The sequence below is a fragment of the Melospiza melodia genome, chromosome 1 (genome assembly GCF_035770615.1).
Source record: "Melospiza melodia melodia isolate bMelMel2 chromosome 1, bMelMel2.pri, whole genome shotgun sequence".
Classification (NCBI taxonomy): Eukaryota; Metazoa; Chordata; class Aves; order Passeriformes; family Passerellidae; genus Melospiza; species Melospiza melodia.
The window spans coordinates 26,317,632-26,334,073 of record NC_086194.1 but is presented as its reverse complement, the minus strand read 5'-3'; the positions used below and the strand labels follow the sequence as shown (position 1 = coordinate 26,334,073).

The following is a 16,442-nucleotide window of genomic DNA, read 5'->3' as shown; positions in this document are numbered from 1 at the left end:
AGATATTTTTTTTTACTGTTGCTTAATCATTATCACATTGTAGACTGAAATACAGTCTGTTTGTGTTCCTTACAATATGCACAGGCTTTCTAAAAAGGAAATAAATTATTTATGCTGGCACTAACTGGAACTCATCCTAACATAATGAACAGTGAGGGGGAGTGGATGGTGAGTATTTTGGGTTGGACTGTTAGGTATGTTCCAGGCTTAAAATGGTACCATTTCAATATGTAGAAACATTAAGCTCACATCAAGTTTAATTTTCCTTCCCATTGCTCAAGATGATACTACATGCCACCTGAAGGAAAATCCCGGTAAGGGGAGAAGAAAGAATGTGAACAAAGCATTAAACAAAGACAATTCTTACCAAAAACCTTTCTGAAAGAGCAGAATTTTCTTTTTACGTGTAGACATAACATGATATTATTGCCAGAACTTCATGGTTTTCATAAATTCCACATTACCTGTTGCACCAAGACCACAGAAGATAAAACCCAGATTTGTTAATAGCCATTTGAAGTTTGAAACATTCTGTCTTTAAAAAGGACTGAATCATTTAAGTTTCCAAGTTTTGCATGTTGTCTGCTAGAAGGTTGAGTTTCTTTCTCCATTAATATTCATGCATCCTCTTCTATCCATAAAAAGTTGTTTCACAGAACAGTATTTTCATGCAACCCTACATGACTTTTATCACGAGGCTTCTTACTCTCCCTACCCCATCACCTAACAGTACCATACCTGCAACAACAGCTCCTGCAAGGCACATGACACCAGTTACTGGAAGGAAAACTGTGTCATGTTTTTATCATGGTTAAAAAATAGAGCTTTTGGAAAAATACTAATTTCAGCAGGACTCCCATCTGCATTCAAGGCATGGCTCTGTCATGTGGCTGAACTTGCAAAGAAATGAATTATTTGTGATAGGAAGCATCCCTCAGAGTTAATGTCCTTGAGAAATTCTGTCAGGGACTGTCAACATAGACAGGAAAAACAATGTCCTTTTGGGTGACAGGAAAAAAAATTGGAGAGCAGAATGAAGCAGAAGAAGGGGGTTGGCTTATTGTTTCAGCTGAGGGATGAGTCTGTATTTATCAAATACCATTTTTCAGCATGCAACAAGTTCCTACACCATTTCAGAGGTTTTGTTTTATCAGCTGGAGGCAATGTGCTGAGTGGCATTTGCCATGCCCAGGGCATAGTGGTGCTGTGTACAGCTGAAATATTTTTTTTACCTGATGGATATTTTTTAAGATATATTTTCAACTTCACATATTTTTTTGATTCATTCTGGATTCATACATCCTGGCGTGACAGAAATTTCAGCCTGCCTTCTCCATTGAAGAAGCAAGGATTGTGAACTGGAGCAGCTAATGCTTAGCATACTGCCTTGCCTTGCAGCAGCCTGTGCCTGTTCCCCTCTCTCTCTCTGGCACCTCTTGCATCCATCCCTGTCCATCCTAAACTGTCTCCAGGCCCTGAAGCTGCACGGGGCTGAACCTGTTAATGTGGCTTGTCAAGTGGAAAGCTACTGAGGCCAGTGTGGGCTGAAAGTCAAAACTTCATAGGCACCAGGCTGTAGGAAGTATAGAAGATGGGTTGTTTGAGGGATTTTTGTTGTTTTTGTTTGATCACAAACACATCAGGAAAAACATAGGTATGAGGAAAACTGGTAAATTTTCAATTGGACTTATATCAGTAAAAATTGCATTATTTATGGTAATCTGTATACAAATGAACTGAATTGTGACTCTGGTCCTAAGGTTTAATGAAAATATTATTAGGAAACCCAAACAACAAGTTCTATCTAGGAAGACAGTCAACCTTTTAGCTATGTTCTGTATTTTTACAATAGCTGCATGCACAGAATCCACATTAACACAATATCAGTTGTTGTTAATACCCTATCAGTGTTCTATGTGGAGATATGCTATTCCACTGAGTGATAGCAGTTTTGTTTGCACCTTTTAAAACATAACTTCTCATGGTGCTGTATTGATCTATTAGATTATGAACATGTGCCAGCAAATCTTGCATTTTGAATGTCTTAAATTTCCAAACTATTATATTGTTTCCAAATTATTATACTGTTCTGTAGTGGAATTAATTTAAGTCTGGGCATCAAGTTCCATGTTATTCTAGATCTAAAGCTGCAGCAGTAGCACTACAAGTGCATAGTTATCAGAAATTAAGGTTCAGGAAAAGTCTGTTTATTTACCTCTGCTGTATCTTTACTTATATGCATCTTAGCTTCATTCTTTGGCTGATTAAAAACTGATTGATTTTGTGAGGAAATGTAGCTTTTTACACTTCTATTGACTTCTCAAGTGCAAACTTCTCATTGAAAGGTTGCAGAACTCAGCAAATACCATTTATAAGTAAATAAAAGTTTCAATTCCAAAAATGAACACCTTCCCACAAAACAAACACATTTTGGAAAAAAGAAAATTAGTAACTATGTGGCTGTGTTGGCTTTGTTAGGAACACAGTATACTGGAGAGAATGAGAAGAAGAAGCTGCAGTCAAAGATAGCAGTAGGAACAACAGTAATGCTATGTGTGCATTTGTTGTAACAACAAGAACCTTGAGTGCAATGGAAGCTGAAGCACTGCTTCATTTCCAAATACCATCTTTCTATCAAGAAAAGTCTGTGGAAGCACTGAAATATTGGATGAAAGATAGAACCAAAGATAGAACAAAAAAAAGGGGTTTTTTAAAATTTTATTCTTTCATGACACATATAAAAGAGTGACTTTATAAAATTATTATATTTGTATGGCCAGGATATTGGCCTTGCTTCTAATCTAAACATATTTCTTCAAGACAGGTTTAGATTGTTTTGTTTTGTATATTTTTTTTACTTGAAAAATGTATTTCTCTAGCCCTAAATGAGGCTTTGGAATGACACTCTGTCAGAATTTGCTTAAACTTCTACTTATACTAATAGTTTCTTTCCATTTTTTCTCTTTAGGGAGATCAAGGCCCTCCAGGTCCCTATGGTCCTGCAGGACCCGCTGGCATTGGAGAGCCAGGACCCAAGGTAACTCTCAGAGATGTGTTTCTTAAATGATAGCTCTGGATAGTCATTGTTTTGAATTAAATTTCTCACCTACAGTTTTATCAAAGTCAAAATCTTCTCACTGATTGACAGGTTTTTATATTCACATAGGATAGAGATAAAAAACCTGCTTTTCCAGCAACTCTTGAATTTCATGATGGTCCTATTGATAGAAGTCAGAAACAATGCCATTTAAATGAGGGTTACCTGTGTGAGATAATTTTCAAGCACTAGCAGATGCTTGCACTAATGAGTAAACTACACTTCCAGGTATAGAAATGCATCTCAGTCACTGTGATGTCTGGCCAAGTGAGAGATTTGCCTTGTCATTCACTAGGGAACAGATGTTCTTACAAGATTCTTACAAATGCAGCGTTTCATTCCTCCATCTCATTTTACTGCAAAAGACTAGAAGGTGGAATCCAGTCTTGGAAAAGTCATGTCTGCCTATGCTGGCCAGCTATATCTTCTCATGGAAAACTACAAAAGCATCTGCATAGGAAACATGACTCCTTATTTACAAGTTTTGTCAGAGACCTGCATCTCAGAGTCAGACATATGTAAATTGGGCAGAACTAGACCTCACTCTAGTTCTAGTGCTGAGTCTCTGGTGTAGCTTTCTGCCATCTTTTCCCTGTGGTTTGGATCCAAAAGCCACCGTCTAACACACTTACACTTTTTTGCTTTTAGTGCTCTAATTTGTACATTCATTGAATTCCTGCATATTTCCTGTGCAGTAGGGCAGACCTGAGAACACAGAGAGGGTTTATGAGCTCAGAAACCAGTATTTTGCCATGTAAAAGAAGCAACACTCGGTCCTTCCAGAAGGGAAAATAGTTTATGGAGAAGAAATATCACCCCCTGTCTCTTTACTGCTTTGTAGAAAGATAAAAATCTCTGAGCCCTTATGCTTGAAGCACATAGTCCTCAGTAAAATGGAGAAATTGTGAAGATTATGACGCCTTGTAAGTAGAAGATGCAGAAACTGTACAGCTCCTGGAGTTCCCATGCAATCCCATATTCCATTGAAGCAGGCTTCAATTCAAGTATCTAGATAGAGGCTACAGTGTGCATCCCTCACACCTGAGCATTCCTGCTTTGGTGCTGCAGCCAAATTTAGTCTGAGTTAACTCCCTCATCCATTTCATCTCTTAGACTTTGCAATTTTAAGCAGTTACCCCTTAGTCTTCAGTGCTGGAATGCAATCTTGGGTTTCAAGTATTCATAGAAAGGTACTTTCAAATATTCTAGAACACCATGTATGGATTTTTTTCCTTTAGGAGAAGTTGCACATTAGATTTCAAGCCCTTGTGGTGATGCCATTAAATCACCTATACATAAATGTTATGCTCTTCAAAAGTACCAAGTTGAATTGGGATTGAACTTTCTAATTTTCTTTTTCACAAGGGTGCTGAAGGTCGAGAAGGTAGAATTGGATTGCGAGGACCTCCTGGAATTGGTGAACCAGGATTACCTGTAAGTCAGTGATATATGCATTGAGAATTTAAATGCAACAAAATAAGTCTTAGTGAGTGTATTTGATTGTCTGTAGTTGTATTGGCTACTGATTACATAACTACCTTGTACTTAGTCTGAAGCAGCACAAGCTATTCCAGCCCAATACATCAGTAGCTGCATGTGGCCTGTCCAAGCAGGAGAATAAAACCATATCCAAGTCAGTTTTGGGAAATTTTTTTTTTTTTATATATGTGAGTATATATATATATGTACTTCTACTTGTTTAAGTTGATGATAATCTTTAAAAATTGTCTACATTAAAATTTTAAGAAGATTAAAATAAAAGAGATGAAACATCCCTCAACTCTTATATGTAATTTGGATCCCATCAAGAACAAGGACCCAAATTACATGCTTTTAATTATATCTTTATTTTCTGAAATACAGAATTTTGGCAAGCTCTTGATTTAATACTCAATGGCTGCTTTTTCTTCCTGAAATGTGTAAAATGTATGGTTCATATGAAGCCACAAATGTAGATGGGTGTTAGATTAATTCTAGTATTTTTGAAAGTTACTTTCATTTGTGAAAGACTATTTTTCTCACAAAAATATGTGGAAAACTTTTTGTTTAATCAAGATTATCCTTAAAAAATACTTACTAGCTTTAAAAACTGAAAGTTAGCTGAGTTTTGCAAGAGGACAGAAAGTGTTAGAAAAATCCTTATTTCTGTATTTGTTTAAATCAAAATTAACATTCTCTAGTGTTGCCTATATAACCTGTCATTATGTACAAAAAATATGTTCAAATTGATGATTTTCATTGTGACAATAATGAAATCATGTGAAATTACAGGGAATACATTTCACTGTAATACTAATCCTTTTATAAATAAATCTGCAGATTCATTTGAGTTGTAAGAGTACAGTCTTTAGATATTAATTATGTAATTCACATGAATTGAGCATTGGCTTATTCTATTCCAAATGACCCAACTAATGGTTGCTACAGTTCATTTTAATTGTTAGGGCTCACTCAGATATTGTGGAAGCATTTTCTCTTACCAGTGTCATAAGTGTTGCAAAATCCTGTACTAGCAAATTACATAAAATTTCTATAAAAAATGGAACTGCTGGTATAGTTTGAATACATATTTGCTTTTCTTTCAGGGACCACCTGGCCCTCCTGGTTCACCAGGTGAAAAAGGTTCGACAGGACAGGGCATTCCAGGAGATAAGGTAGTTTTATGGAAATTACTTTCTTTAACATTGTGGACCAAATTTGAAGAAGTGTCTAAGTTATTTAAGGCCACTGATAGTTCCATTGGTATAAAATTCTGGATGATGGATCTTGGATTTCTGAATCACTGTGCTCCCAGAATATCCCACTGATTTCAGAAATTCTATCCAGGTAATTACAAAAAAATTGTACAGTCCTGTCTACCAGTAGTAAGTTAATGATTCTCTTATTTATGTGTTTAATAAGAGAACTTCTTTTGATAGCATTAGTGAGACAAACTGTCTTCCAGAAAACTACTGAGCTATTTATGTTCTTTATTGGAAGAAGATATTCAGCAACTGCTTTCATTTTGCCTTACCATTTTGGGAAACTGAAAGATGAGTTATATGAGTCTCTGTGGACAGTTATCTCATTTAGGGCGTTTGCTAGGTTAATACTTGTCAACTTCTTAAAAAATATACAAACAATAATTGTACAAACAAAATTTATGAATAAATCATAACTGGGTTTCCCATCAAAATATATCCCTCTGTTTTATTGGCTTCAAGATTCTCTAGAGCCTTGAATTACTAAACCGAGATTTTTCTTCCTTTTATGGAAACGGCATCAGTCACATCCTTGCACTGTCTGAACTGATTTCTTTGACTAGTGAGCATACTGTCATGTTTTCAAAATGTAACTTCCTTCCTCCTAGTATTTCATTTTCTCCTTTTGAAGTCCTATGTTCAAAAACACGAGTGCAGATGAAGTATACTATGAATTGTAACCAATTTCTTTTCTCTAATTTGGTAATTTCACTGATTATTTTTCTAGTTTGTTTGTAAAGGAATACATTTTTCCTCATTATCCACATTGTGATGACCTGTTTGTCTAAGACAGTGTTCTTTATAAGTTCCTAAATACAAGTTTCAAAACTGTCATCGATTTCTAGGGTGAAAAAGGCTCTGACGGTGCCCGTGGTCCTGCTGGACCAAAAGGTGACCAAGTCAAAGGTGACAAGGTGAGGCATAGAGTACATTTATAATTGTATGTGTAATCAATTATATTTGTAGTTAAATTACAATTAATTTTTTACAATATCACAACTATACAAAGGTATGTTTTACCTGAATCTGAGCAGCTATGTTACACTGTTCCATGCAGCTCCATCAATGCAAGTAGCTGAGCCTGTTAGTGTTAAATTAGAGCACCAATGACTCTATTCTATGCAGCTGGGAGTATGAGGGAAGAAATGTACTTTTTTTTTCTCCTAAAATAATTTCAGAAATATCCCAGTTAAAATCTTTTAATTAAAAAAAAAAATATTAAAATGCAAAAATCCCTGAGTCATCTAATCTAATGGGTGTGGAACAGGCAAAGAAACACTGATATTTTTAGGTTTTTGATATACTCTGCAGTTGGTGTGTTTACATTTATGAATTTTTCTTCTGAGTGTTGTGCAGGAAGCTGTCTATATTTCTGTACAAGATAATGTTTAAAATTGATCTCAGTATGAAAAGATGAGCTATGGATTCTTCTAATAGTAAAATTACAGGTGTGATCATCTAATCTTATAAAAAACATAGTTTGTAGGGAAGAAGGGGCATTATTTTTGTTAGATCAGTTTTCATAGGCAGAATTCCAGAGCTCCATTTAATTCAGATAGAGGCAGCAGACTTCAAGATAGTACAGCTTGAAGCCTACCACTCTGTGTTTGGTTTAAATATGTTAATCAGATAGCATGGACTATTGCAATTTAGTTCTTGGGAATACCTTTTCTGTAGGGTGACCAAGGCCAGGTAGGACCACAGGGCCCACCAGGACCACCAGGACCAAGCCTTCAAGGAAGGCAGGTAAGTCTACATTTTGGACATGTAATGAGCATTGGCATAAAGTTTTCATTTTATATTTTATCAGAGCTCTAATTTCAATGTAAAGACATGAAAAATATCATAGTGATTTTTTATTTTCAAAAGTATCAACTAATTTTTAAGCAAAGGTTGTAATATAACTGATTTTGACTGATTTGAATGGTCTTAGAATCAAGCAAATGTAAATTTGGTCTAATCTGCATAATAATTTGCATAGGAGGTAAATCAGATAGCATCGCTTTGACAGTTGTATACATAAGAATTTTACAAGGCTAAGTACCTATCAGTTCTGAATGTCAAGCCCTTTGAAACTTGAACACACCCTTTAGCAATTGATAAACTGAAACATTCCAAAAGATCTTCTGGGTTCTGTTAATTTTGGAAGGAAGATTTCTTATAAAGATAAGATAAAATTATTATCAACTGAAAGATGGACATGTGGTGATTTTCAGATGTGGAAGAGTGTAATGCACTAAAACTCACTTATTTTGCTTTATAGGGTGCACAGGGTCCACCAGGAAACCCTGGGGCAAAAGGCTCTCGAGGTTCTGGTTGGCCAGGACCTAAGGTAATGGTTCAGACATTGTTTTTTAAAAGCAGCACTGTCACAAAACATTATCTTTTCCAGGCTTTTCAAAAATGTGTTTGATGAGAAGAAAATGTAACTTTATTGGGGATAATAATTCCTTTTGAATCTTGGAAAGAAAGCCATCCATGTTATCAAGATCTTCCCCAAATGGAATATATGGCTTCTACCTGCTTAGAATTAGCCCTTAGCCTTTGTGAATATGAACTTCTGTTTCCATAGAAACACATATTTTTAAGAAGAGGATATTTCAGATATCTTAGTGTCCAATGAGTTTGGTGCCACATATATGCTGTATTCAAGTAAATCATTTTATCAAACAGTTTAGCTTTAGTTCAGTGATGGTTTTGAGACTTCAGGCTAATCCCACCACATCTTCAGCCTGGCCTTCAGCCTTCCATGGTTGTTGTGAGAAAGAAACAAAACCAAAGACAGAAAGACTGGGACAGAAAAAAGAAATAAAGTGTACCTAGCTGACCCTGCACTGCAGAAGGAGGGAAAGCTGGAAGAGAACACAAAAGTGAGGAAAACAATTATTGCTGTGAAAGCCCAGGCCTCTAGTGGTACAGTGTCAGGTGAACACTGTCAGACGAGGAAAGGGGAATTGCTGAAATATGACAAGACCAAATGGAATGAACTGATGAACTGTAAATCAGAAGTGTTCTTAGTAATCACCTTGATCTTTAAAGGGAAGATATTAGTCAGTGTAGAAAAAGCATGAGAAAACCAGTAATTTTATTCTGGGTATAATTTTGGCATGTAAGCAGCAGTTAAAGCAGCAATATTTAATATTAATGTAGAGAAAAATAGGTACCTGTGAAACATGTTATGTGGTAGGCCAGTTCTCTTCAGGTGATAAAGCAAAATTGAAAAATGGAATTCCTATCTCTTTAACTGTTTTAGAGCTACAGGAGGAAAGACTTAGGAGGCTAAAACTTTCTCTTAAACAGGACCTCTGATTTTTCTTTATTTGGACTCATTTTTCATTCAGGGACCAAAGAGTTTTTGAGGTAGTCCTCTAAAGTAAAAAATAAAATGCTTTGAGGCATAAGGAATAAAGTTGGAGTGATTCACTTTGACTTTCTGCCCACTGCAGGGTTAAATAAAATAGATGCAGTCCTACAAGTTACAGGGGATTTTAAAGAACATAATTTTCCGGTTGAAATCTTGACCACTTAGGATCATAGAATTGTAGAATGTCATCACATCCTCCTCTCTGTGTAAGCAGTTAATTAGATTGTGCAAAAGTCAATGAAGCCAAAGTGTGTTTCTCTATTAAACTAAAGACTTTTTGTTGCTAGGGTGAACCAGGTAAAGCTGGACAAAAAGGAGAACCAGGACTTCCAGGAATTAGCTCATCAGGAATTAAAGTGAGCCTGCTCTTATTTTTAATTGTTCTTTACATGGTCTTTTAATTCTTCCAGTAATTGCTAATAAACCAAGTAGAAGATTTTTTGGTATAAATCAACTGGGGTCAAAATAAGAAGGAATTTCAATGAGGGCCATAAAACCATTGCCACTACCATAACTGGAACAAAGTTTTCCCCTAATATTTTCTAAATTAATGGGGTCTTTCCAGGGCCTGTTAGAAAGGTTGCTAACTCTGTCCCCCTGTTTTTTCTGATGGGAAAAAAAAAGCCAATCTGTGTCAACAGGGTTGTCAGTGTTACTGCCTGTGTGTTGGAAGAGATGTAAAAAACAAAGCTTTGGCTTCAGATGCCATTTTGAAGACTGTTAACTTTACTGTTATCTTTACTGACTTAAGCAGGGCTTCCAAAATCAGGCAAGGTGGCACATACATCTTATTTTTAATTATTTTTTTCTTGGATCTTGAAAGAAATGCTTGGCAGGACTGCTTCTTATGAATTCTTTCAACTCTTTCTGGTAAATGTTAAAAGTAATGCCTTGGTCAATTTGTACAAATGATGAGGGGTTAGTGTCCAGTCAATTATTAGACATTTTTGGTTAATCATCCTTTAAGTCCCAGATGTTTGACTTAGCAAGTGAATTATGTTCATATAACATTGTTATTGTGCACAGACTAACAAACAGCATTCAGTCATGGTTTTATTCACTGAATAAATACAAATTTATTTAATACAAGTCCTAGATTTACGAAATAGGTGGGGAACTTGGAGAGAAATTTCAAATACTTACTTTATGGGTATTAAAAATTAGTGTCTTTATATAGTATTTAACTTACTGGAAATAACAACCTTTATTTGAGGAAAAATACTATTTATCTTTAATTAATATTTTCACAAACTGTTGAATCCATTTTACAGAATAAATGATTTTTTAAAATAAGCAGATGTAACAATTTTTTCTTCTTTAAGGGAGCTACAGGTCTTCCAGGAACCCCAGGAGAGAAGGGGGTGAAGGGAGAGAAAGGGTTGACAGGGAACAAGGTAAGGAAATATATTTTACCACATGTAAAAGGTGTACTAAAAGGGTGATGTAGGAAGAACAGAATATTTGCAGGTTTGCAGTGGAGTTCCCCCTTGAGGAAAGCAAATGCCAACACTTTTGCCAGGGATAAGGAAGTGGGTGAGATATGTCCAACATGAGATATGTCTACTTACAGTGGTTACCAGCTGAATGAGCAACTGAGCTGCAGGCAAGCGGCCCTGGCTTTTGTGGGTAACTAACTACTGTCACATGTCACAATCTCCTTGGAGAGCAGGCAGCTCATGGCTTTAGCCTGTTCCTCGTGGCCTGCTCAGGTCTTTCCTGACTCTGAGGAGTAATGCCGCACCAGTGGGACTTAGGGCATCTCACAGGGTGCTGAGCTGTGGCTGCAAGCTGCCAGCTGTGGTGCAGGGCCCTACACAAATAGCTGAACCCAGGGCTGATGTTCCCAGAGGAAACTCTGAGGATCTCGGAGAAACTCCACCATGTTTGGAAAAAGAAGCATACATTTCAAAATGGCGGACAGTAATTTAGAGGGGTGCAAAGCAGAGTGGCCAAAATAGTAATTTTAGAGGAAATTAAATGAAAGCTTTTAATTGTACTCTTTACAAAATTAATGAGCCGCTGAGTAAGCAAAAATCAGTGCTTTGCATTTTTAACTGCTGCTGAGATTCCAGGTGCCTCCATACAGCTGCTGTGCAGCTCTTACAAGAGGGTAGCAGCTGGCTGACATGTAGAATTGATAAACGAAACATAATTTGGAGTAAGCAAATCAGGATTTTTGACTGCGGGCTTTAAATAGAAAATATTTGAATAGTAATAAATATTGCTATTAAGAATGCAGCTTCACATTTTTGTCACCTAAAAGTGCAATACCAGTCAGACGAGCTCCAGCCTGAAGTGGTAAGCCTTGCACTGTGAGAAAATAATTAGCATTTCTGGTGATACTTAATTATATTTTTAAAATTTGTATCATCCCCTGCTCAAAAAGTAAGATTCCAGTGTATCAGAAGTGCATCAGCATTAAGAGTAAATGTTGGGTTAGAGTTACAGATGATCAGGCTGGGTTTTTGGTCTTTTCTCTTGCATATTGCCTTTAGTCTGATGATTAATTCTGTTGTCACTTTTCCTGTTGCAAGCCATTGAAGGTTAAAATAGTAGAACTGAGCAGCTACCCTGGGTATTCAGGGCAGTGCACAGAACAGCTGGATGCCTGCAGTGAGTAGCATGGTGATATTACAGCAGTTATTTGCAGGTGTGACAGTGTCTCACCATAGTGGGATCCAGACTGATGCCTATCAACAACAGGCTCTGTAATATCCCTTTCATCAACAGTTCAAATCAGAAAGGGATTTTAACCTCATTTTAATCTACCTTTAACTCTCTAAATTACCTACAGGTATCCCTATATACTAATCTGGCTTGTATTATGCATGAATGTTTTGTAGGTAATGTTCCTTAATAGAATGTTTTGTGTGGGCTATTTTTGAGTTATTTAATGTAATTTTCCTGGCAAATATTTTCAGCCTGGATTGGCCACTGGCTATAGATTGGTCTAAAATTACTTCTCAGAATTGGTCCATCAAGATATTTTCTGTTAAGTTTGCAAGCATTTCTCTTCCTCTTATAAGTATATGCATGGAATCCTTCCTGCAAAAGATTGATGTAGTTGCAAATGACACTATTACAAATGTCTGTGAAAATAAGGACTATGAATGTAGGAAATTGCAGGGCTTTAAGAGACAAAATATTCTTTGGAGGAAAAAAAATAACCAGATATTTACTGACATTTTTGGGGAAAGTATTTATGCAAGCATTTTTTCTCATAAGTCTATCAGTAAAATTAACTACATGAAAAGTAATTAATAATTTAATCTCTGTTAGGGGGAAAAGGGAGAAGAAGGTCCAAGAGGCCCAGAAGGACCCCCTGGCAAAGGACTTTTAGGTCAAAAGGTATGACTTGATATGCACGCTGGGGAAATACTACAGACTTTTGTAAGAGTTTGGCTTCTGACCTACTTTTTCATTCATTATGTCATAAGTATCAATTCTATTTTAACTGATGATTTAGAAGGATTGAAGAGAAAGAGCAATGTGTAGTGTAGCCTGAACAAGTGCAGCAAAATCAGACCCTAAACACAGAGACTAAAGTTAATAGGGCAGTAGAGATTTCCTAAAAATTCAGTACAGAATTTTCATTAAAGTTCAGAACTGACAGATTAGCTTAGTGTGTTGATAGAGAGAGAGAAACTTAGAGAAATTAGGAGAATAGTTAGATATCTTAATATGAAATTAAAAGTCTGGAAATATGCATTAGTAGAGAGACAACTTTTATCTCCCATTTCATAAAATTTGAGACATTTGGGTCACATTCTAGAAATGAGCAGGATTTCAGTTGGAGTGGAACATCTAAATGTCTCTATGGGCTAATAATTATTGTTGTGGTTTGGGGTATTTCTGTAGCTGCAGCTGTGAATGAATCTTTACTGTGACTGCAAAAAAAGTTTGTTTTCTTCAGGGTGACCCTGGAGAAAAAGGATCCAAAGGAATGATTGGTCCTAAAGGACTAATAGGCCCAGCTGGACCAAAAGTAAGCTTGTTCTTCCATGGTAATGCTTCTCTTTGTATTTTATTAAAAAAGCTATGAAGCTTATGCAGTGTAAAAATTTCTCAAGCATCTCATGCTTATAGACTTAACAGAACAAAGGGAAAGCAGAAATATTTCCATCATCTATCCTAAATGACACAGTAGTCTCAAGGAGAAAAAGAATAGTTAAAGATATAATTACATATAGTTATGCATGAGCACTAATAAGCTAAACTAAAGTTGTCTGAGTGATTCTAACCATGAGTATTTCTGTTGTAATATTTTGTAAGTGTTGCTCTGAATGAATTATAAGGAAATTTAAATAATATGTGTTCTTGTTATTCCATTGGATTGTAAGCCAGACAAAAAAATTTATTAGAACTAAAAAAATTCAAATACATAGTTCAACCAATAGTTATTTAAAACATTAAATTTAGACCAGCTTTCATAAGAACAATATGTTGATTTAAGTATTTTTTACAATATTGCTTGTTTTGCAGGTAGATCTATATTGTAGCTATTTTTAGTTCAGAAAGTCAAACTCTCTGTTAAGTCTACATTATACCTTTGTGTAACAGGGAGATCGTGGAGAGACAGGACCCCCTGGTGTACCTGGACAATCTGTTTGGGGACCTCCTGGACCAAAGGTGACTATCTGATACATATTTCTTAGAGACCACAGATTGGAAATTTCTAGTGTACATTTCTGTCAAAATTAAAAGAATCTGGTTTAAGGAACTTAAAATTCCTTGTTGTAGGGACAAAAATACTGAATTTAAGAAATAAGGACTAAAAAGTATTAAAAATTAACAGTAAGTGTTAGGGGCCGGGACCTTTAATAGCACGCTGAACTTGATACATAATGATTTCCTCCTGAAGCCATTTGTTTAAAAAAACCCAAAAGTTTACTAGATTTCTGTTTTGGTTGGGTCCCTCCTGTGAAATTAATTAGTTTGAAGTTGGTTTTTTTTTCCATATTTGCCATGCTTTTTGCTTCTTATGGCATTAAACTCCTGCCAGAATATGTTTATGTATAGTTCTAGGGTGTTATATGCTGGGGTTTTTTTGAGATGAGTGTTTGTATGTCACTTCCAAATGAACAGCTGGCCTGTATGTCCTACTTGAAATGAATTGTCATGTACAAGATAGCTAGGGCTTCATCCATCTCATTTTCTCGATGGGAAAAATGTACTTGAAATATCTGGGACTTATCCTCTTGAGTAAAATAGGTGGATTCAGCATAAAAACCCTAACTTTGAAGGTTTTAAAAATATTTGAAAATTCAGTGATATTTGAATAATAAAGTACTTTTCTTACTTAAATTATTCTTATTATAAAATTCAGTGATAATTAAACAATAAAGTACTCTCGTTACTTAAATAATTCTTGTTATAATATGTCAGGTAACTTCACATTGAGTTGATATTTTTTACCTTTGGTGTTAGTTTTTAGAATCAGGGAATCATAATGCATATTGTATCATTCTGAAGCAATAACATCCCCATTTTTCTTCTTCCTTAAAAATATATATGCCTCACTCCACAAGTACAAGGGAGGGTATGGTATATACAATATATCTGACATACACAGTCTGGCAATAGGACATCACAGAGGGATATTATGAGTTTTGGACTTGCTTGTGCATGGAGGAGAAAAAAGACAAAAATGCAAAATGCTCAGGGTATTCCTAGAGTAAAAATAAAATCATGTAGAAGAAAAAAAGAAGATTGTGAGGTGCTCATATTGGTTTCAAGCCATAATAATGTGACAAACTTTATGTGAGGAGAATACAGGCGACATGCTAAAAGGCACAACTTGTATGAGGACAAGTTTCATTAAATCAGTCACCCTTCTTCGTGTTTTTCCAGTTACTGTGGCATTTTTAAATAAACAAGTAAGGGAGTCAAGCTTGTTCATTAATAAATTCATGCTGAAAAATAATTTTGTAGAGTTCCTTATTTTTTCCCCTATGATTTTATTCTGTTCAGTACAGTTCATACAACTTTAATAGCAGATGGGTCATTATCCAATACCCAATGAAGTCTGTAGGAGTCTTTTGAAATTCTTTACTAAATTTTAGAGCGGGGCTTATATGGGCAGTAGCTGGTGGAAAAACCCCAAGCATTTGGGTAATTATAAAATGCAAGTTGATTTTTCAAAAATATTCAAAACTTTGTCTCTTCAGTTCCATCATAACTTCTTTGATTTAAACAAATATCCCCTATGTTTTGGACAGTTGATCAATAATGTAACAGACTACACAGGTCTGGTTTATCTTTCAGCTGTGGAAAGTACAATGATAACTATTAATTTTGTTCCTAAAACATCCTGGTGTCAGCAATTGAGAAGACAGACATGATAAATTTCTAATGCAGAGAATGTTTCTCAGAGCTTGGAGTTATTTCTGGGAGTCTGAGGTCTTTTTGGGACATCTCTAAGTATCTGAGATGGTGATTAGTGATTGATAGAGGTCTTACCTCCTGGGCAGCCATGGTTGTGTCCATTGGGAGTTTATTTCTTTTAAGCTACACCCACATTTGAGACTAGGGTTTTATTTCCCTTAACAATCATTATGCCGTTATTAATATGGTGACAGTGACATTAGAAAGCTGTTTTTTCTAAAATTTTTTTGTCATGGTTACAGCTGCTCAGTGGTTTAGAGCATTAGAGCATTTCATTGCATTCCCTAGTGAATGTTTCCTGAAATACTGCATGTTCTTCTCACTGAGAAATTGCAAGTGTTTCATTGCAAATTTCGATTTTCTTAGTAAGTTCCTTAATGTAGAGTTAAACATCTGTTTCCAAAGTTTAAACACCAGAAGGAGCCAAATTCTGTTGCATGAAGGGTTAACATAAGGAATGTGAGTTCTAAGCCTGACTGCTTTCCCGGAAAGCCACTGACAGAGCTGTTACCAACGAGTTGAACTGTGTAATATTTGTGGAAAACTCGAGTTTCTTCCTGAGACTTCAGACTATAGAACTTGCAATTTTGAAGTGCTGTGCCATTGCATCTATAGGCTTTCTAGACATACTCTGTCTCACTCACTCAGTCTTTGAATTTCCTTGCTGTTCTCTTTGTGCTCTGACAGAAACAAGGTTATGCAGCCTGCTTGTGGGCAGAAGCAGGCAGGAGCCACAGGTGCATCTGGGCTCTCAAAGTGAATTATGACATTCAGCCTTCATCTGAAAACTAAAGCCATCGAGTTATTTATCAAGGTAGAACAAACTCTTTTACACAGCTGGGGTGAAGCAGAGGTG

At 35.9% G+C, this 16,442-nt stretch overlaps 1 protein-coding gene across 1 annotated transcript in view; it reads left to right on the top strand.

Annotated features, from left to right (window-relative positions):
- Nucleotides 1–16,442, top strand: part of COL28A1 (collagen type XXVIII alpha 1 chain) — a 58,790-nt gene that overhangs the window by 14,588 nt on the left and 27,760 nt on the right. The window contains exons 12-22 of the mRNA XM_063176650.1: nt 2,969–3,037; nt 4,463–4,531; nt 5,683–5,751; nt 6,684–6,752; nt 7,516–7,584; nt 8,102–8,170; nt 9,490–9,558; nt 10,525–10,596; nt 12,482–12,550; nt 13,116–13,187; nt 13,763–13,831. Coding sequence (XP_063032720.1) covers nt 2,969–3,037; nt 4,463–4,531; nt 5,683–5,751; nt 6,684–6,752; nt 7,516–7,584; nt 8,102–8,170; nt 9,490–9,558; nt 10,525–10,596; nt 12,482–12,550; nt 13,116–13,187; nt 13,763–13,831 — 765 coding nt within the window. The remainder of the gene's footprint in view (nt 1–2,968; nt 3,038–4,462; nt 4,532–5,682; nt 5,752–6,683; nt 6,753–7,515; nt 7,585–8,101; nt 8,171–9,489; nt 9,559–10,524; nt 10,597–12,481; nt 12,551–13,115; nt 13,188–13,762; nt 13,832–16,442) is intronic.